Source organism: Exophiala xenobiotica, assembly GCF_000835505.1.
Source record: "Exophiala xenobiotica strain CBS 118157 unplaced genomic scaffold supercont1.1, whole genome shotgun sequence".
Lineage (NCBI taxonomy): Eukaryota > Fungi > Ascomycota > Eurotiomycetes > Chaetothyriales > Herpotrichiellaceae > Exophiala > Exophiala xenobiotica.
In genome coordinates this window covers 2,557,183-2,574,913 of record NW_013562494.1, presented here as the reverse complement: position 1 = coordinate 2,574,913, position 17,731 = coordinate 2,557,183, and the positions used below count along the sequence as shown (strand labels likewise).

The following is a 17,731-nucleotide window of genomic DNA, read 5'->3' as shown; positions in this document are numbered from 1 at the left end:
ATGACCTCAGTTGAGAGCGGAAAGGATTCTTTGCAGTAGCGTCAAAACTTTGCCCACTCCCTGCTGCATGCAGCCGTCCTCCGCATTTTATCGGCCGCTCTCGCGACAAACTGATTTTGTTTATATTCTTCCCTCGTCCTTCGTTCTCCTGATACAAGTGCAGTCGTCATTTTGCAGTACAAACTTCGGACACGCCCCTAGGCACCTTTGCAGTCTCCTCAATCCACAATCACAATGACAGGCCGTGGCGGCGGCGGTGGTGGGCGCAAAACCCTTCTAGCACCAATCCATTTCATATTCAGTCTACTGCAAAAGCGTTCGACCGTATCAATATGGCTCTACGAGAACTTGCGCACGCGCATTGAGGGAAAAATCAGGGTCGGTAGCTGCTTCCGAGTTTTCAGACTTTTGCTAACGATGACCAGGGGTTCGACGAATTTATGAACCTTGTCGTCGACGATGCGATTGAGGTCCAATTGGCTACGAGAGACGCTCCGGAAAAGAGAAGGCAGCTTGGTAAGAATTAGATCCGAGCTCTCAAGAAGAACCTTACGTTAATCCTGTTCCAGGACAAATTCTACTGAAAGGAGACAATGTTTCGCTGATACAGTCACTGGACTGAGCAGAAAGAGCATATATACTGGCAAAAAAACACAGCAAGAATGTGGCCAGTCCCAGATATGGCCTGAGAAAGCACGGAGGATGCTGTGTTGGGGGCATAGCAGCCGTACCGCATTCAGGTCTCGGCAGTGACAACCTCATCAACTATCCAATCACTCTCGTCGACAGGAATGTCTTCTTCAGGCGGCAGCATCTGTTGAGAAAGGGCAAGTCCAACTATGAGCAGGGTCAGCCAAGTTGAAGGAGAGCGGAGCGATTTGATTACCCAGGTATGGCATCTTTTGTCCAGCTTGGTTTGGATCAAGCGCGTCCTTGTAAGTCTGGAGATAGCGGTCATAGAAGCCCTTGCCGTGGCCGAGTCGTCGATGAGACCGGTCGAATGCCACGGCGGGCATGAAAATGAGGTCAAGATTTGGAACTGCTTTCTCATCACGTCTGTTCGAAACTCCCCTCCCTCCCATAGCATTCTTTCTTTCATCAACCGATTCCGTCGAAAGTGAAGGTATACCCCAGTTGTCTGGTTTCAGTGATTGAAAATCTCCCGTGTCCCTCAATTGCAGCATGTCCATGACTCTGGACTTTGGAGCCTCTCCTGGGCGCAGATAGGGGACGAAGACGGCTTTACCGTTCTCCAAGGAATGCAGAACAATCTCTCGCGTCGAGACTTCTCTTCCTGGCATTGACAAGAATATTGCTATTGACTTTGCATTCTTATAAGCTGGCATTTGCAGGACATGTTCCGTAATGATGGTCGCTTCCACCATCAGCCAACTACTATGCGTTTCGTGGGAGACCCCTACATTGTCTTTCAATCTCATCAGGATTGAGCTTCTTAAGCTCATCACCAATACGCTTTCGCAACGAAGCTTTCTGCTCGCGAAGCGTCATTGTTGATACTGACCGGACCTTCCATGCGTAGTTCCTGGCCGTCATTGAGCTTGGCAAGCACCGGCTCTTAATCACTCATCGTTAACAATCCCAGCGCAGGACCTATCGTAGCATGAACAGTATTTATCAATCGTGTGCGCGAAATGACGAGTTCTCACCAGAAGCCGATGTGCTATTTTCGTGTGAATGATCTTCAGGGACGAATCAGGAGGATTGACTGTTGCGGCGAGATTTAGGCGGAGCTCGAATCAGGTGCAAACGCCGCCGCCAAATTTATGGCGTCTCAGCCTCCGCGTCAACGTAGTGTGTTCCATATCAGGGTGAGAGAGGGTCAGATTGAAACAACACGCAAACTGCGATTTTCTGTCACTACTCTTCCCCTTTACACCTCACGTACTAGACATGCAATGATGATCCTTTCAATACAGCCTGCTTTGGTCCTTTCGTTCGCTTTTGCAGCCTCTTTAGTCAGGGCGCAGTACGATGCCGCCCTCGTGGGAACATGGACGACAAAGTCCAAAAAAGTCATGACTGGGCCTGTACGCTCACCAGATCTCGGTCGCGAACGAAGTCCCGCTAACTTGAAAATGCAGGGCTTCTACGACCCTGTCAATGATAACTTGATCGAACCCGAACTCGCAGGAATCTCCTACTCCTTCACCAGCGATGGATACTATGAAGAAGCTTACTACCGCGCCATTTCAAACCGTACGTCCACCCCTGTCTCTTGTCTTACACCTTAGACTCTCCTACTATACAATTACTTCAGAGGAAAGAAGGCCTGCACAAGGCATATACTGACGATGCTATTCCTGCAGCAACAACGCCACACTGTCCCTCGGCCATCATGCAATGGCAGCATGGCACCTACTCACTCCCAGGCAACGGCAGTCTTGTCCTGACTCCCATCGGTGTCGACGGCCGCCAACTCACCTCCTCCCCCTGCTCCTACGACAACGCAATTTACATCCGCTACGAACAGCCCGAGTTGATGAAGTCTTACGAGGTCCTGACAGACCCTTTCCACAACGTGCCGCGCCTGAACCTGTATAAATTTGACGGTTCGCCCATCCAGCCCATGTACCTGGCCGCATCGCCGCCGCAGATGCTGCCTACACAAACACTCAATCCGACGAGTGTGCCAAGTGCGACAGGGAAGCGCCGTGTCAAGAGGACGGACGGAGGAGATGGGGATAGTGATCAGGAAAGGCTCGGGCCGCTGAACAAGAACACCGTCAAGACGAAGGTTCCGAGCAAGGAGTCGTATAATCCGGATCATTGGTGGTGGGCTGGTGTTGGTTTGACGGCATTAGGGACAGTCATGTATATGATGCCGACTTCTTTGTAAACTGGCTGAGTCGGCTGGGAGCTGATCGAAAAGAGCCAATGTATCAAGATTCAGCAAGCGTTTGTTTTATGTTTTTGGCATGGCATGACCATCTTGCCTTCGGGATCATTTCGACAGAAGAAAGTTTCCGTCAGTCGACATGGCATGCACCAGGACTGGAGTCTTTCACGGCGTTGGGTGTGTTTGGCACAGTGCCGCACTCAGAAGGAGTAATGACGACGAAAATGTTTAGGTATAGAAGAATCGCGTAGCAGACAAAATGATCATTCTAAACAAGTCAAGTCACCATGCTTAGAATCGTTCGGTTTCGTAACACATTTTCTGTACACTGTACTGTCACGACGTGAAGTTACTCCTCTAGAATGCACCGCTTCAGATACACAATATCAATACTCAGGAGTGCGACTTGCTATTGTTGTGCGATACCCAGCCTTTGATATATCAACTGTTGGCATATCCTCCTCGGGTTCTTCTTTGACCTAGCAAACCTTCCCGCTAGCTACATATGTCTCTCGTTGTTTTTCATACCTCGTTCAACCTAAAGCCCGGCTTCTGGAACTCCTCAGGGTTAGGTGTAGCGATAATGCGGCCATTGACTTTTCTGTGTTCCCGCGAGAGACATCAGTACGGGATCCTCCTTGTCCGGAGTCGGAGATTGTAGTGCTCATGAAGCACGACCATCTACTTTCCTGAGTTTGAGACTGTCGACGTCGACGTCAAGGTTTTGGAGGGTGCGGACCTATCAGGTGATCAGCATTGACACCCTTTCGTGGCTACTGGGTCAAGGACAACGTGATGCCAGTAGCAGTGATCATGACATACATTGACAGCACGGTTATCAGCAAAGAAGTTCGGATCCGTTGACTTCCCGCCAATACTCTGCAAACCGTCAGTAGGCTGTACCGGTGAAGGCGCAAAGGAAATATAGAACTTGTGCCCAAAGCACGCAAGTTGGGAGAGGCTAGAACTCACGGTCCCGCAAGTCGGGCAGAAGGAATGTGCGATTCGTTCTTTGCCAAAGACGTAGCTTGTCATGTCGTCTTTACCCGAGATCCAGGTGATGTTGGTCTCGAGCGGGTAGACCATTAGGTAGCCGTTCGCATGGCATATGGAGCCTTGAGGGAAAGAGCGTCAGCTACAAGATGAGGGGAGAGTCTCTCTGTAGAACCACTGTCAAGACATGGGTGGTAAGACGTACAGTTGCAGCTTGTTACTGGTCCATCCTCAATGGGAGGTGAGTGCTTCATGCTGAACCTAGTTGAGTTCAGCACGGTGGCTTTGAGGGAAGAGGTAGGGCGACCGACTTGATCCTACCGCAGTGACATTGGCCTTCATAGGTCTTTGACTTTGGTCTCCCTGTGGTAGGACTGATTGGGGTGTCGGACATTCTTGAGATATTCAGGGGTCGTCGAAGTGGCTGTTCTTGAAGCTCGATGTTCAGTCTATCTGTAGTAATTTCTGGGAAATGCAGGCAATGAGGTCCTCCCAGCGACATCCACTAAGTTTATATCTCAGAATTCACTTACATATATGTCTTGTTCCGCAATTGTATATCTGTCTTCTTGCTGTTGTCGGTGCTTTGCCAATCAGTCAATGCTTGATAGCGGCCCAAATTTGGTCCGCAAAGACTCCAAATAGAACCCGAGTACGCCCAGCCGATAGGCGGGGAACACAGCACTGTCTGACCAAAGTAGACACCACCTTCAACTGACCCCCTACCTACTCAATGTCGGCTAAAGATTTGCAGAAGACTCATAGGCAACCCAATACTACGGAGTCTTTCACACGAAGAGAGGCGTTATAGATCATGAGAAGCCTCATTGCTTTTAAGGAAGACATCGCCTCTAATGCTCAGAGACTGCTTTACGAAATACGGGTGTCCGTGGTCAGACAACGCTACTTTTTCGGTCGAGAGGCTCGAGCCGTTTGACTCGCGTGAACTTGGCAGCCCGTCGGACACGGAAAAGTAATAAGTAGTCAGAAATTTGTTGAGAGGGTCTCTCCCTTTCCAGCTCGGATTGACCCTGAGTATCAGGCAGCAGTTGTAGTCACGCTCGAGGAGAGGAGGGAAGACCAGGTTCCGACCAACTGGGCAGGGCGCATGATAGCGCCCGGACAATGCATTAGCCTAGCCTCTTTCCCCAACATGGGTGTTGGGGCTGGTCCGTGGAGAAGCGACGTACTACCCAAGACAGACGACATGAAAGGCAAGTCTATCCATTGGCAGCCAAATGCGCCAGCCGTCCTGCCTTGGTGAAATCATTCATGGTTTCAGCCTCTCAACTGCCTGGTCCTTTCAAATCGTCCGCTTGGTGCACGTTCGTTGTTTCCAGGGAATCTCAGGCTGCACCGTGATGTAGCGACAGGGGTTGAATCCATACTTGTCAGGGGTTCAACCTGGAACTCGAGTGGGAGGTGGAGAGCTGACACGGCTGGTATCTGTTCAGCTTCCTGGTGCAAGATATGCACCAAACAAATCATATTGAAGACCAGTAGGAGTTCTTGGTTGCATCTCCAAGACAGAGGGATTCGAGGTGTATGACTTCTGGACCGAACAGGACAGGGGAGGGCTCGATTTTATCAAAATGCAAAAAATTCATGGACTCAAGATATGTAATCATTGGCTGGGTTCACAAAGATTACTATCACGGATCGCCAACTGGCCGGTATAGGTGAGGCAAGAACTTGCGCTGATGCAATCGAATTGTGTTGATGAATTGATTCTGGCACCGCGACTAAGCGAAGCCTCGTGGCTTGTACGGATCCAAGCAGGCGTGATGTCTGTCCCGAAGTACTGTAAGTCGGAAGCTGCCGATGTGTGCTTGACACGAAAGACGGGGTTGGGTACCACAGAAGCGATGCGATATGATGTGTTGGGTGAGGCGAGCGAATACGGGCTTGAAGTCTGGAGATGCTTTGGATCGAGAGCCTGGTTGGTTCATCGTCGACAATCACAGCCTCGAGACCAGGGTCAAGGGAGGTGAGAAGCGTGGGGAAGACAGGATAAGCAGACCACATAGGCTTACTAGGCATGAATGACGCCCAAGATGGTGTCCCCAAGGCCTGTCATAAAGGAAACTTTTTGCGGGAGGGTTCGGGAAGAGGGAGCCAAACGGCACGGGCGCCTTGCTGATACCCTAAAAAGATCGAGGCTTGTGACTGGATTCTGTGCGAGTTCCTTGGACGTGAGATACAGATGACCATGTCTTCTTTCAGTTGGGTAAAAGTCAGGTAATTACCAGATGATATTTCTACTGTCTCAACAGATGTGATGGAGATTGTTAGCCGGCATTAGAGGCTCTGATGGAGCAGGCCACTGTCCTATTACGTAGCTCGGAGGCACACCGATGTACTGGCCAAGTATTCCATCCAGCAGGCCATCAAGGCTTAGCCAAGTAGCCCTCATATTTTAGGCGGCCTTAGCTACCTAAAAGCAAGAGGGTGTCTGGGTGCGCCCGCAACTTAGGGCCGGTACTCGCTCCGAGCCCGACGAACATGGTGCTTGCGCGACGAACCGCGATCACCCCTCCTTGGATCATGCTCTCACTCCTCTCAGAAACCCTCTTTTTTCTCCTAGCGACCTGCGCTGCTTCGTACTTTTCTCCCACCGCCCATCCCGCGCACCTCGTATCGAGTCGTTATTGACATCTTCACAACTTGGTCACTGGGCTCCGATCCATGCCCCACGGAGCTGTCGACGGTTCTGACTTGCTGGGACCCTCATTGCCAGATTCATTTAGCCCCGATTGACCCTCATCCGTCCTTACAGACCCCTCAGCCAGACTATAACCTAGAACCTCACTTCGCCGCTTTCCGTCCAGAAGGAAACCAACAAACCAAAGCCCTCGTCATCTCGCCAATTCTACCTCCAGAAGAAAGCAGCTACGCCTAGTATCAGACCGTCCGGGTCTTGCCACAGGCCATGCGGAGCAGCAAAAGCAATAAGACCTCGACTCATTTCGCCAGAGCCTTGCTGCCCGAAGTCACCTGAACCGTCTCATTCTGCGCGCCTGCGTACCTTGCATTCAGGAGACTCGTGGCATTTCGCCATCCCACGGTTGTTTTTGCTGCTGAGATCCCTCCCACCCTTTCCTCTAGTCATCCTCAGCATCGCGGGAGTCGAGCAATCAATTTTCGAAGCTTTGTCTGCTCCATACGATTGATACTAGAACCCAGCAAATCAGCCCTTCTCCACGGGACATCACCGAGAAGAAGCCCACGTCCACCTTACCAGCTGCGACTCCTGCCTGGAGCACCACTCCTGTTTCAGAGCCGAGGCTTCCCGGAGTTGAATCGCAAGAGTTTGCGATAGACTCAGCAGAACGCACGGCCTCCTGCTCAAGTCTAACCACAGAATCCTGCGACGTCCACGAGTCTCTATCAATGATGTTGAGTAACCCATGATATCTCTTACACCAAACTGCCAGGCCCCATCAAGCAAGCGCTGCAGGGCCTTTGGCAAAAGACTGTCGTCAGTATGGCCGACGCGGAGGCCGAATATAAAAGAGAACAGGACACGGGTATACAGAATGGCTCCTCCGACGATGCTCAAATTGCGGAGGAGGAGATCGAGAATCCCTCCATGGAGCCACCCAAAAAGAAGAGGAGAGTTGTCAAACCGAACCCGGACAAGAAGTTTGAGTGTAAGCACGAAGGATGCGGTAAAAGCTATTCTCGTGCAGAGCACCTGTACCGACATCAATTGAATCGTGAGTATTGCCTGTTCTTGCTTGCATTTTCCCTCCTAATGATACGCCTCAAGATACTCCCAAGACTATATACCGTTGCGATTTCCCCGAGTGCACCCGCTATTTCGTGCGACAAGATCTTTGTATCCGACACCGAGAGCGACATACAACTTCTGGGTCACAATTGCACAAGAGAGACACATTCGCCCAATCCACTTCTCACCCCAACATCACCGCCCTTTCTCCGCAGCATCAGCATGCTCAGGGCTCTAGTTATTCCATGCCAGCACCTGCACTGAAAAGCCCGCAGCAGGAAGCACGACCGACTACTGCTCACTACCCTTCCGACGCCAGCAGCTTCAAACAGCATACCCATGTGCCCAGCAACACGGTCTCACCCTCGACAGCGTCAATGAACCCTCGATTTCATCCTTCAAGCCCTCAGATGGTCATGGCAAGGCCCGAACCTCCCCTGCACCGTACAAGCAGCACCTCAAGTAACCCTTTGAGTCCATTGCAGAAGCCAGAGCCCGCAGCATGGGCCTCATCTTCCCGGCGAGAAAGTTTCAGCACTGGGGACGTCAGGTGTCAAGGCACTTATACCCAGATGCAATCAGGCCACAGAGGGTCGGTGGCCGTAACTCCGCAGTCTCCGGTCCGGCAGTATTCTTCCTCCTCTGTCACCAATTACCATCCAGTCAGGGCCAACTCCGACGCCGTCCAGGAAAGGCCGAACGGCTATGTACAGCAGATTGAGATGTCACCAGCTGTTGCATACTCTACAGCGGGGTACCAGTCGGCCGGCGTATCCCGTACCGCTGATGCTGCATTCGCCGCGGCGGTTTCTCATGGGCTGACCCGAGGGGATACCTATACTTACCCGATCATGAATGGAGGCATGTCTAACATTGACGTGGGCAATGCGTACGGCTTCCCCGTCTTTGGAGCTGATGAATATAACCAGACACCTTTCGGTGTGGACGACTTTACACAGTGGCTCTTCAATGATGCTCACTCTGGCTCCAATGGTTTCTCACCTCCCAACTATGTACCTGGTTTCAGTGGCCATGATCAGCCACAAATGCAAGGTCCATATCTCTCTCAGAGCCCGTCTTCCAGCAACACTTACCCTGGCAATTCTATACATCACCCTATGAGTGTGACAAGCATCCTAGAGTCCACTGCAACGAGTCATTACATCATGTCCGAGTCAAAACGGCAGGAACTTCTTGATATCATGCAAACTCAATTTGTCGAACGTCCGCACGATGCCGTCAAGAAGCGCAAAGACTCGGTCTTTGAGGGTGATATCGACAGTGATGGCCATATTCTCAGCTTGAGAATGATGCATACCTACATAGGTTCTTATTGGTACCATCAACATGCACAACTTCCAATCCTCCACAAGCCTACCTTTTCAGCCGATCGGACGCCCAACTTGTTACTACTGGCGGTAGTTGCAATTGGAGCCGCCACTCTGGACAAAGCATATGGTACATCCCTGACCGACTCAGCTGCAGAATTTGCCAACTTTGTCGCATGGCATATACGATGGGAGATTATGCGGGATGCCGACTTCAGACCTCCAGCAAAGTTGTGGGTGTTCCAAACCTTGCTCTTAATCGAAGTCTACGAGAAAATGTATGCCACTCGGGCGCTGCACGAAAGAGCGCATATCCACCACGATTCTACCCTGACATTGATGAGGCGAGGAAGTTCTCTTCTAGGCCGCTCCGCTTCCGACTCACCACCAAGCCTTCGTGGAGACCAAGACAACGGGAAGACGTTCGTGCCTTTCTTAGGCAACGAGTCGACCAAGTCTGAAGAATCCTGGTACCGCTGGATCACTACCGAAGCAACTCGCCGTGCTGCTTTTGGTGCATTTGTCATCGACTCCATTCATGCTACCATGTTTGGCCACGCGGCTAAAATGGTCGCTCACGAAATGCGCCTACCATTACCGTGCGACGAAGGTCTGTGGTCAGCAGTCTCTGCAGCAGAAGCTGGCCGGGCCCAGTCATCGTTGCAGACAAATGGTGTCAAACCTATCATGTTCCTCGACGGGCTGAAGAAGACGCTAAACGGTCAAAGGGTTCGTACAAACTCATTCGGTCGCACCATCATCATGGCAGGACTGCTGTCGGTCTCCTGGCATATGACTCAACGAGACTTGCAAATTTCATCCCTTGGACCACGCACGGCCAATTCGTTCGGAGGCCCCGACAAATGGAAAGCGACCTTGTTGAGAGCTTTTGATAATTGGAAGCGTGATTTTGATGAAGCTTTAGCTGAGGCCGCGCCTGCTCCTGCGTCACCATTACGGGCTACCACCACACCATTCCATGGCCTACTTCCTCCAGTTGACGACGAGAACATATTCGAGTCGCGGACTGTTCTGCATCATCTTGCCCATATCGCTGCACATGTTGATGTGGTCGATTGTCAAGTCTTTGCAGGAGCTAATCGTTTGCTTGGGCGCTCCATCACTCCCAAGGACTACAGTGTCATTCGCGAAAAGATTGAGCGGTGGGCCACTAAGGCCTCAGCACGCGATGCAGCATTCTACGCACTGAAATTCATTGCCCAAGTTTTGATCCCGCCAGACGAGCCAATCGATGGCATTAACAGCCGCGTCTACGGTCATGCCAGTCCAATCCTGCCTCAAGCCTTCGAGCACAACCAGTACATTGCTCGAGATGATTTTCTGCTGAACCGACCTTGGGTTCTCTACATATCAGCCTTGGTTGTCTGGTGTTATGGCTTTGCCCTTGAAGGTCCGATCAAGCCTCACCCAGCCGAAGAAGATTTCATAACATACCGACAAAAAGAACATGATATGCGCCAGTACCTCGAACGAGTTGGTGGGGTCCGTGCGCCAGACGATCTCGAAAATGTTGAAGGCAAGAATCGTTGCCTAGGTCTCTTGATGATACTGAAAGAATCGTTTGAAAGCACAAGATGGGAGTTGACGCATGAGGCTGCCGGCCTGTTGGGTAACGCCTGCCTGAAACTTCGAGGTGTCGAACCACACGATATCCTCGGTCCTGTCAGCAAATCCTTCCCGCGCTCGGATTACAGGAATGGAGGTTCGAATGGCTATATGAACGGCCATGGTCAGCGGTCGACTCTCTACCACGAGGATGGGGAATATCTGACGGTGGCGAGCGCTGCGAAAGTATAGTCGACACCTCGAATCGGATGACCCTGTCCAATCAAGCCAACTTGGTCTGCTGAAAGCGAATGGCCGTGTTCCGGATTGGTTCTTCCGAACCTTGGCCATCGAGATACCTATGAATTGGTTTTCTGGAGATTAGATGAGGCGCCCTTAACGGGGCACCGTGTTGGTCCATCAGTGAAGGGGCAGGGAGTGCCCCTGAGGCGTTGTTGACGACGAGACGACTTGCTTTTCTTTTGTTGGCTTGCGTGGTTCAATCGTGTCTACTGTCATTACTGGGATATTCGTTTTGATTTGTTACATGGATTTTTCTGTTGATTTTTAGCAGGCGGCCATCTGATACCCCTTTGAGTTTTTGTTCAAGCTTTTGGTTGGGAATGCTATGATTCAACATTATGGCTTATGGATTCGGCGTTAGCAACAGCACAGTAGTGACCGATCACATACGGTCCCTAACAAGCACGTGTGGGAAGAATCGCAGCATTGGTAAATTGGCATTTTTGCAAGGACGAGATCATAAGCCATCAATGAGCGCGAGGTTAACCACGGAATATTGGAACAGGGAGGAACAGGACATGGACATGGACTGGACTTGCAATGGGACAGAACATTTGGATAGGGCACACAGGGATAGGCACAGCAGCTGAGCAGATACGACGTCTGCTTTTGTGGCCTACATGCCAGGTAGGTACTTGCGACTTTCCAAGGGGTATATGCAGTATAACGTATATATGAATATATCACTGTATTCAGTGATGCTCGCGCACTGAGTAGAAAGACTTTCCTTCATCACGCAACAAAACCGTGCCATGATGGACCCTTGTCAGACCGCCTGTTGACTTCTCGATCTAGATGAGAAAGCCGGTGTGTGCACGACTCCCACCATGTGTGTGTCGTTCTCCCAGAGTCAAGCCTCAAGGAAGCACAGGGTTTATTCGGGACGCGAATCTGCCTAACGGCATGTTGAAGAAAACGGGCGCAGACAAATAGGCAGTGTATTATGGATGTGACGCTGTACGTTGCATTCCATTACGTTCATTTCGTTTGAGGATGCATTCTGAGACTACTACAAAGTGTCTTATGTATGATAATACATCACAGCAGGATGAACCCATCCCGCATCGCATAGCCGTGCCCGGACCGACTGCTTTATTTAGTGTACAAGACCGATTTTGAAGATTCAAGATGGAGTGGCGTAAACTGGACATGGAAGCCCATCTCGATGGTGGTGGTGGAGGCTGGATGGAATGGCCAGGACCGGACCGGACCGGACCAGACCAGGCCACACGTCCGTCTTACTTCGAGAGAGGAACGAGCCCTGATGCTCGTTTGTGAAGAAGAGGGATTTGTGGGCATGGGAGAATCGAAGACGAGGACAGGTGCGGGTATTCCTCTTCGTTGGGCTGCGTGGTTTGATATGATGGCTTGCTCGTATAGATGCGGCGTGGCGTTTCCTTTTGACTGGCTCTCTGGGTTGTGAAGAGGGCGATATCTCCCCCTCCTGCAGATATGAGGGCTCGTCGACTTTCGTTCAAGTGCATTTGGCTAACTCTTAATATCCCCACCCGACAAAGGCCTTGCGTGGGAATAAAAGGCAAGAGTGACCGACCGGGATGGCACCTGTTGTCTGGTCTCGTCTGGTATCGTGTCGTGTCGTCTAGTCAGGTATCGTCTAGTCAGGTATCGTCTAGTCAGGTATCGTCTCGTCAGGTATCGTCTCGTCTCGTCTCGAATGACGACGGAGCCCTGTACAAAGACGGGCCAAATGAGGGCAGTCGTGGTCATACAAAAAGTCCTTATAGGGGAGGACTTCCTGGCAATCCTTGGTCAAAGCCTGGTCGCTTCCCCTCTCTCTGTCTTGACCAGCATTGACAGTCCGGAGAGGATGGGAGAGAGATAACTCCTTTCGGCCTCATACCACCGCCCTCTCCATGTCCCGGCGGGAAACAAAACGCTCCGCACGTCCAATCAGCTCCTCATAGACCGTCCATGCGAGCGCCGAACTGAGCGCCTTCCTGCCCATCCTCAGGCCCAATCCATCGAAGAAAGCCTTGACACCGTCCTCTTTCAGCATGAGCCTCGTCGCGCTCACCATATTTCTGTACTTGCCCGGCATAAGCTGCAATCTCGTCTTGACCGCGTCGAAAGGATTCGTGAAACTGGTCGCCAGTCCCGCCGCGATGACTCCGCTGGAGGCATTGATCGTCGCGGAGGATGCGAACGACGCATGCTGACCTCTGCCACCGCCATCTGTCGACGTCGTCGCCGCAGTGGATGCGAGGTTGTTCAGCCTCGTCTTGCACGCCTCGTAGAAGACGACGTAGAGTCCCGCGTAGGGGGCATCGCGTACAGCCGTTGCGCCGAACCCGGTGAAGAAGCCCTTCAGACCTTCCTGTGCGTAGATCGAGCGCGAAGCCGACGCTATGGATTTGTACGAGTACAGGTCCGACTCGTACCGGACTTTGATCACGGTGAAGGGCATGAGGACGAAGCCTGCGAAGACACGGGCGCTGGCGCCGGTGATCAGGTTCTGTGTGTTTGACAGCTTGGGCAGGACGGAGCTGGATTTGGTGAAGGGTGTTGTTGTTGCCGCGCCATCTCCGGAGGTGGTGGTGGTGTTTGCGAGGATCTGGCGCAAGGAGCTTAGAGATGTGAAGTATAATGCTGACCCGAAGCCTGTTCGCAGTGCCGACGGGATGGTTCCTCGCCAGAGACTCGTGACGGGATGCGGGCCAGAGAGGATCGTTTTCAGGACGGCGAGGAGCGAGGAGGAACGGGACTGCTGGACACGCGTCTTGAGGAGATCGGCGGGTTGGAGGAGGACGGCGCTGGATACGCCGGAGGTCAGGCCGGCGAGGAAGTGGAAATAGGGATGCGCCCTTTTGGTACTCGAGACACTGTTGGTGGTGCCATTGGACATGATCCCGTCGGCGGGCCCGGAATCAGAGGTGTTGGAAGAATTTCAGGCTGCGAGAGGTTGAGAAGAGGGTCTGCTTGAGATGGCGTGGGACATCATCATGGCACCGACATGAGTACAAGCGGGCTTAAGTATCGAACGCTCGTGGTGGTGGGCATGAAGACGGGCGGATACGACGAGGTGCAGCAGATTCGAAAGGTGAATGAATGATGGTGATTATGCAATAAAAATGTTGCTCTGATGAAGTCATTCAGTCATTCCAAATACGAGAAATACGAGCTTATCCGACATCAGCCGAAGTTATTCACATCACCAAAATCAGAACTTTTGTATTGCACTCGTTGACTATCTGGGCATCTACAAGAGACACCGATCAGTCTGAGCAGCCAGGAGTCTCTCAAGGTGTCGAGGCTTCATGCGTGAGACTTCTTCCTATCAACACTCTTACTCCTCCCGAAACTGCTCAACCTCCTCAAGAACGAAGGTCGGCCCTCTTCAGGCACAGCAGGCATTTGACTCGGTCTCCTCTTCGAGCAAACGACCAACTCTACAGCTTGGTCGTCCTCGATGATTGAAGGATGCCTGGTCGCAAAATACTGTGCGTACTTATACATGGAGTAGTACCTGGACAAGCGAAGTCAGCACATTGCCCACGCCCGACGCTTGTTCCTCATATGCACGACTCACACTGAGGCCGTGTTCATGAGTCGCAGCACGAACTTGTACGGCAAGTAATAAAACACGACAACTTTTCGAGATACCATCTCCCCTTTTCTTCGTAGGGTCACCTGCTTCAGATCAGCGTCTTCGTCATGCAAGGAATGCAACAATACCGACCTCGTTGAAGATATTGACAATGACAAAGTACATGCCCATCACAACCCCCGTCATCATGCCCATGAATGCAGGCTCGATGGCGAATGCGACTGACAGCAATATCGGACCAGTAATGTACAGAATCGTTTCATAACTCTGTCGGCCCCAATCCGTTAGCAATCTATTACCGTGTAGAAGCAGTGCCAGCTTACCTCCTGAAAGGTATAAACTTTTGACCCGACCGAGTAGACACCAAGCTTCCATTTGAATAGGATATGTTGCCAATCATGCCACTGCCGGAATAAGAAGAAGAAATTCCACCGAAAAAACCGCTGCTTATAAACGGTCATCTCGCCAAACCCGCCCCGGGAGCCAGCGCCAACGAACAACCCAGAAGGCACTTCAGTCTCGACAAGGACGGATGAGCACATGACTATCCTGCCCCCAAGGTTGCGACTCGTCAGACCGAAGAACCAGTCTTCGGAGATCTTGAATCCTGGATGATGCCGAAAACATTTGAGGACGAAATCTCGATCCCAGAGCGCAATGGCACCATGGGCGAATGTTGCACTACCCCATTTACCTGCGAATGTGCGCTGCATGCCAGATAGCTTGTACTCGAGGTCTTGCAACTGCTGGACTATCGTACCCTTCGATCCATTCGGCCCCGTTGCTTTGATTGTGTAGCCGACACACTTGATCGCCCCGCGTTTGTTGCCTGGCTGGATCCGGTCTGAGACGATGGGAAACGCGGCTGGAAGCAGGCAATCGTCGTCAATCATCAGGACGTATTGAAATTTATATGCCGCGTACGCGCCCACGAACTGGGCCACAATCTTGGAGCCGACCGGTACCCAGATATGGTTTACTTTGTAAGGTCGGATGACATCCTCCGTCTCGTCCAACGGTGTAGGACTGTTGCCATTAGCCACCACGTAGATGTTTTCGGGCGGAAAAGTCTTCAACGCGGCTTTTATCGTCGCTTCGATGGCTCCGGCAGACTTGTAGCACGGAATGATCAGTGCTGTACTGCTGGCTTTTTCGATATGAGCTTGGAACTCTTCCGGAGGGATCGGGGCTGGGTCCGGTTCGTAATGAACAAGCAACGATCCTGCGGCATAGCTTGATAAAGCTGGGTCAGTAAGGTCAATGCCAACGCGTCCGTCAAACTCACAAGAAACCTATGCTGACGAATATAGCGCATCCTGCTTGGATGGTGTAAACATACTTCATCACATACCTGTACAAAAATCAGTCGGTCGTAGATAAATGGGTAAGGAAAGGGCTCGATATACCAGATGTAGTACACCCCTCCACCCCATATTGGACGTCCAATGAGGACGAAATAGACAAAACAGATCAAGAAGAGGTACACAGAATACTGAAATATCCGCTGCGCCAGTTTACTTCGCACCTTCTGTGAGCGTCTCTTTTTCAAATGGTGCCATTTCTCCAAGCTTCGCACACTTGCTCGAGTTTCGGAACGCTCAAGGGGCTCGAACTCTTCCTCGGGCTCCTCCACGAGACGCTCGCCCTTGAAGGTCGCAAGAAGTTGTTCGCCAGGCCTATGAAATCGCGTATCCCTCCGATATGGACTCATGGTGAAAATGACCTTCCGCTTTTCAGGTCTCGCGAAGGTAGGACTGGGTGGCGTACTGGCAATCATGGGTAACGAGTTTGAGCGTCGCCGTCGAGGTGAAACCCGTCCATTTTCGGTAGTCACTGCTTCTTGAGGGGCAGTTATAACAGGGAGGGAAGACCGCCGGCGTCCAAAGTCGAATTCAGGGTGGAAGAGGCCCCGTCTTGCCGGCGGTACATCTGAAATCGAAGACCGCCTAGTTCCAAAGTTGTATTCAGGGTGGGAAAGTCCTTGTTCCGCCGGCGCCCCATCGGAAATCGAAGACCGCGTACTCCCAAAGCCGTGTGAGGACTGGAAAAGCCTCTGTTCTGTCGGGCCTACATCTGAAGTCGAAGACCGCGTACTCCCAAAGCCATGTGAGGTGCGGAAAGGCCTCTGTTCTGCCGGGGCTATATCTGAAATCGAAGACCGCCGGCGTCCAAAGTTCAAGTTGTATTCGCGGTAGAAACGTCCCTGTTCTGCCGAGCCTACATCCGAAGTCGAAGATCGCGTACTCCCAAAGTCGTATGAAGAGTAGGAAAGCCTTGAGGGATCTGTAGCTGCATGCCGAATCCGGGACACCTCCTCATCCTCAAGTGGCCATTGTTGCTGCGACGGTTGTGGTGAGGCTTGCCACGGAAATCTGAACGATCCGAGACCATTATCGTCACGGGGAAGCTGCTGAGGCAGCAGCTTTTCGTCGTCAGAGACCATCAACAATGCTCATCGTATACACATGAAATTTAGCCTTCAAAAACCAAACTTCCTTGGTGAAGGATGAGTCCAGGAAGCAGACAACTTGTAAGTATTGTTAGATCAGCGGTCTTGACATCAGGATCGACTGTAAAGGCCCTCCTTCGACCTCAGCAGTGGCGGGTATCGATCAATAGTGCGTATAGAACTAACGATGCCCGGCATTATCCGGTTGAGGGACACGTTAGGCCATGATTGGCCCTCGTGCATTATGATGCAGTATATTGTTGATCAACGTCCGAACATGGGAACTGCCAATGGTTGATGGCATGAATAAGAGACCGGACCAAGCGGCCATAGCAACAGGAGCAGCGTCTCGTGTTGGGATGGTCAAAACTCCGATGAGAAAGGGCCTAGAGAACCAATGCCGGAGCTTCTGAAGGACATGAGGCGACCTATGACCCCAGCATAGTGTTGCCGCCATGTTTCAATGACACTTGGTCCTCGCTGATGTTGGCTCATCGGCACCGGGAAACGGTGCTGGCGGCAAGTACTAGCCCGTGCGATGCGCGCACAGGCGAACCTGGGGGTTCGAGAACAGACGAAAGTATGTCCCAAGGACGCACCTGTAGTAACGAGATGAGTCCAGCCGCGGCCTCGATGTGGTTGGGGTCCGAGGTACTTGGTGTGCGTGCTCATATTTCGCTTAAGGTCGATAGCGGATGTTGGAGGCATTGCTGTAGACGTGTGCACAAGCCCTTTGGCACTCAGCGCTCGAGACCACCAAGAAGTCGAAACTCGGATTGGCCAATGATAGAGCGCGTTGCATATATGAAGTTGCCGAATTTGGCCATGGTCTTCGGCCGTGCACCTCTTCGCGTGGAATTATGACACCATGGTGACAGCTGTAGGTATGTTTTGATGAACCTCTCGTGACCTCTTCACCTCGACCGCGTTGTTGTGTCAC

The 17,731-nt window shown here is 51.8% G+C and overlaps 7 protein-coding genes across 8 annotated transcripts; 3 read left to right on the top strand and 4 right to left on the bottom strand.

Moving 5' to 3' along the window:
• The first annotated feature begins 102 nt into the window (after positions 1-102).
• Positions 103-1,095, top strand: PV05_01001 (uncharacterized protein). Its single transcript, XM_013465945.1, has 3 exons — positions 103-378; positions 426-516; positions 570-1,095. The coding sequence occupies exons 1-3, from the start codon at positions 235-237 to the stop codon at positions 620-622; spliced, it is 288 nt and encodes a 95-aa protein (XP_013321399.1). The 5' UTR covers positions 103-234; the 3' UTR covers positions 623-1,095.
• On the bottom strand, positions 580-1,690 carry PV05_01000. 2 transcript variants are annotated; one of them, XM_013465944.1, is made up of 3 exons: positions 1,422-1,690; positions 887-1,375; positions 580-837 (listed from the first exon to the last, which is right to left on the bottom strand). In XM_013465944.1, exons 1-3 carry the CDS (start codon positions 1,552-1,554, stop codon positions 737-739), a joined length of 723 nt encoding a protein of 240 aa, XP_013321398.1. In that variant the 5' UTR covers positions 1,555-1,690; the 3' UTR covers positions 580-736. The 2 variants fall into 2 exon arrangements, with proteins under 2 accessions (XP_013321398.1, XP_013321397.1); XM_013465943.1 differs by having other exon boundaries at positions 887-1,690.
• A 133-nt stretch (positions 1,691-1,823) lies between these two features.
• Positions 1,824-3,139, top strand: PV05_00999 (uncharacterized protein). Its single transcript, XM_013465942.1, has 3 exons — positions 1,824-2,048; positions 2,103-2,217; positions 2,328-3,139. Exons 1-3 carry the CDS (start codon positions 1,917-1,919, stop codon positions 2,855-2,857), a joined length of 777 nt encoding a protein of 258 aa, XP_013321396.1. The 5' UTR covers positions 1,824-1,916; the 3' UTR covers positions 2,858-3,139.
• Positions 3,140-3,212: 73 nt separating this feature from the next.
• On the bottom strand, positions 3,213-4,457 carry PV05_00998 (uncharacterized protein). The gene is made up of 6 exons (XM_013465941.1): positions 4,384-4,457; positions 4,162-4,279; positions 4,056-4,111; positions 3,830-3,972; positions 3,680-3,736; positions 3,213-3,596 (listed from the first exon to the last, which is right to left on the bottom strand). The coding sequence occupies exons 2-6, from the start codon at positions 4,242-4,244 to the stop codon at positions 3,522-3,524; spliced, it is 414 nt and encodes a 137-aa protein (XP_013321395.1). The 5' UTR covers positions 4,245-4,279; positions 4,384-4,457; the 3' UTR covers positions 3,213-3,521.
• Positions 4,458-6,398: 1,941 nt separating this feature from the next.
• Positions 6,399-11,479, top strand: PV05_00997 (uncharacterized protein). Its single transcript, XM_013465940.1, has 2 exons — positions 6,399-7,566; positions 7,620-11,479. The coding sequence occupies exons 1-2, from the start codon at positions 7,335-7,337 to the stop codon at positions 10,724-10,726; spliced, it is 3,339 nt and encodes a 1,112-aa protein (XP_013321394.1). The 5' UTR covers positions 6,399-7,334; the 3' UTR covers positions 10,727-11,479.
• A 1,153-nt stretch (positions 11,480-12,632) lies between these two features.
• On the bottom strand, positions 12,633-13,640 carry PV05_00996 (uncharacterized protein; the record flags this gene model as incomplete). Its single annotated transcript, XM_013465939.1, has 1 exon — positions 12,633-13,640. The coding sequence occupies one exon, from the start codon at positions 13,638-13,640 to the stop codon at positions 12,633-12,635; it is 1,008 nt and encodes a 335-aa protein (XP_013321393.1).
• Positions 13,641-14,050: 410 nt separating this feature from the next.
• On the bottom strand, positions 14,051-16,785 carry PV05_00995 (uncharacterized protein; the record flags this gene model as incomplete). Its single annotated transcript, XM_013465938.1, has 6 exons — positions 14,051-14,261; positions 14,325-14,425; positions 14,475-14,609; positions 14,666-15,575; positions 15,628-15,693; positions 15,749-16,785. 6 exons carry the CDS (start codon positions 16,783-16,785, stop codon positions 14,051-14,053), a joined length of 2,460 nt encoding a protein of 819 aa, XP_013321392.1.
• Positions 16,786-17,731: the final 946 nt, after the last annotated feature.

Excerpts from the sequence above, each read along its gene's own strand:
- PV05_01001 (XM_013465945.1), top strand. The coding sequence starts at position 235 with ATGACAGGCCGTGGCGGCGGCGGTGGTGGGCGCAAAACCCTTCTAGCA. Across the intron at positions 379-425 it reads GCATTGAGGGAAAAATCAGG|GGGTTCGACGAATTTATGAA; the intron begins GTCGGTAGCTGC and ends AACGATGACCAG. Across the intron at positions 517-569 it reads GGAAAAGAGAAGGCAGCTTG|GACAAATTCTACTGAAAGGA; the intron begins GTAAGAATTAGA and ends ATCCTGTTCCAG.
- PV05_01000 (XM_013465944.1), bottom strand. The coding sequence starts at position 1,554 with ATGACGGCCAGGAACTACGCATGGAAGGTCCGGTCAGTATCAACAATG. Across the intron at positions 1,376-1,421 it reads TGATGAGATTGAAAGACAAT|CGACCATCATTACGGAACAT; the intron begins GTAGGGGTCTCC and ends TGATGGTGGAAG. Across the intron at positions 838-886 it reads ACAAAAGATGCCATACCTGG|TTGGACTTGCCCTTTCTCAA; the intron begins GTAATCAAATCG and ends CCCTGCTCATAG.
- PV05_00999 (XM_013465942.1), top strand. The coding sequence starts at position 1,917 with ATGATGATCCTTTCAATACAGCCTGCTTTGGTCCTTTCGTTCGCTTTT. Across the intron at positions 2,049-2,102 it reads AAAAAGTCATGACTGGGCCT|GGCTTCTACGACCCTGTCAA; the intron begins GTACGCTCACCA and ends TTGAAAATGCAG. Across the intron at positions 2,218-2,327 it reads CTACCGCGCCATTTCAAACC|CAACAACGCCACACTGTCCC; the intron begins GTACGTCCACCC and ends CTATTCCTGCAG.
- PV05_00998 (XM_013465941.1), bottom strand. The coding sequence starts at position 4,244 with ATGTCCGACACCCCAATCAGTCCTACCACAGGGAGACCAAAGTCAAAG. Across the intron at positions 3,737-3,829 it reads TCTGCCCGACTTGCGGGACC|AGTATTGGCGGGAAGTCAAC; the intron begins GTGAGTTCTAGC and ends GACGGTTTGCAG. Across the intron at positions 3,597-3,679 it reads CTGATAACCGTGCTGTCAAT|GTCCGCACCCTCCAAAACCT; the intron begins GTATGTCATGAT and ends ATCACCTGATAG.
- PV05_00997 (XM_013465940.1), top strand. The coding sequence starts at position 7,335 with ATGGCCGACGCGGAGGCCGAATATAAAAGAGAACAGGACACGGGTATA. Across the intron at positions 7,567-7,619 it reads GTACCGACATCAATTGAATC|ATACTCCCAAGACTATATAC; the intron begins GTGAGTATTGCC and ends ATACGCCTCAAG.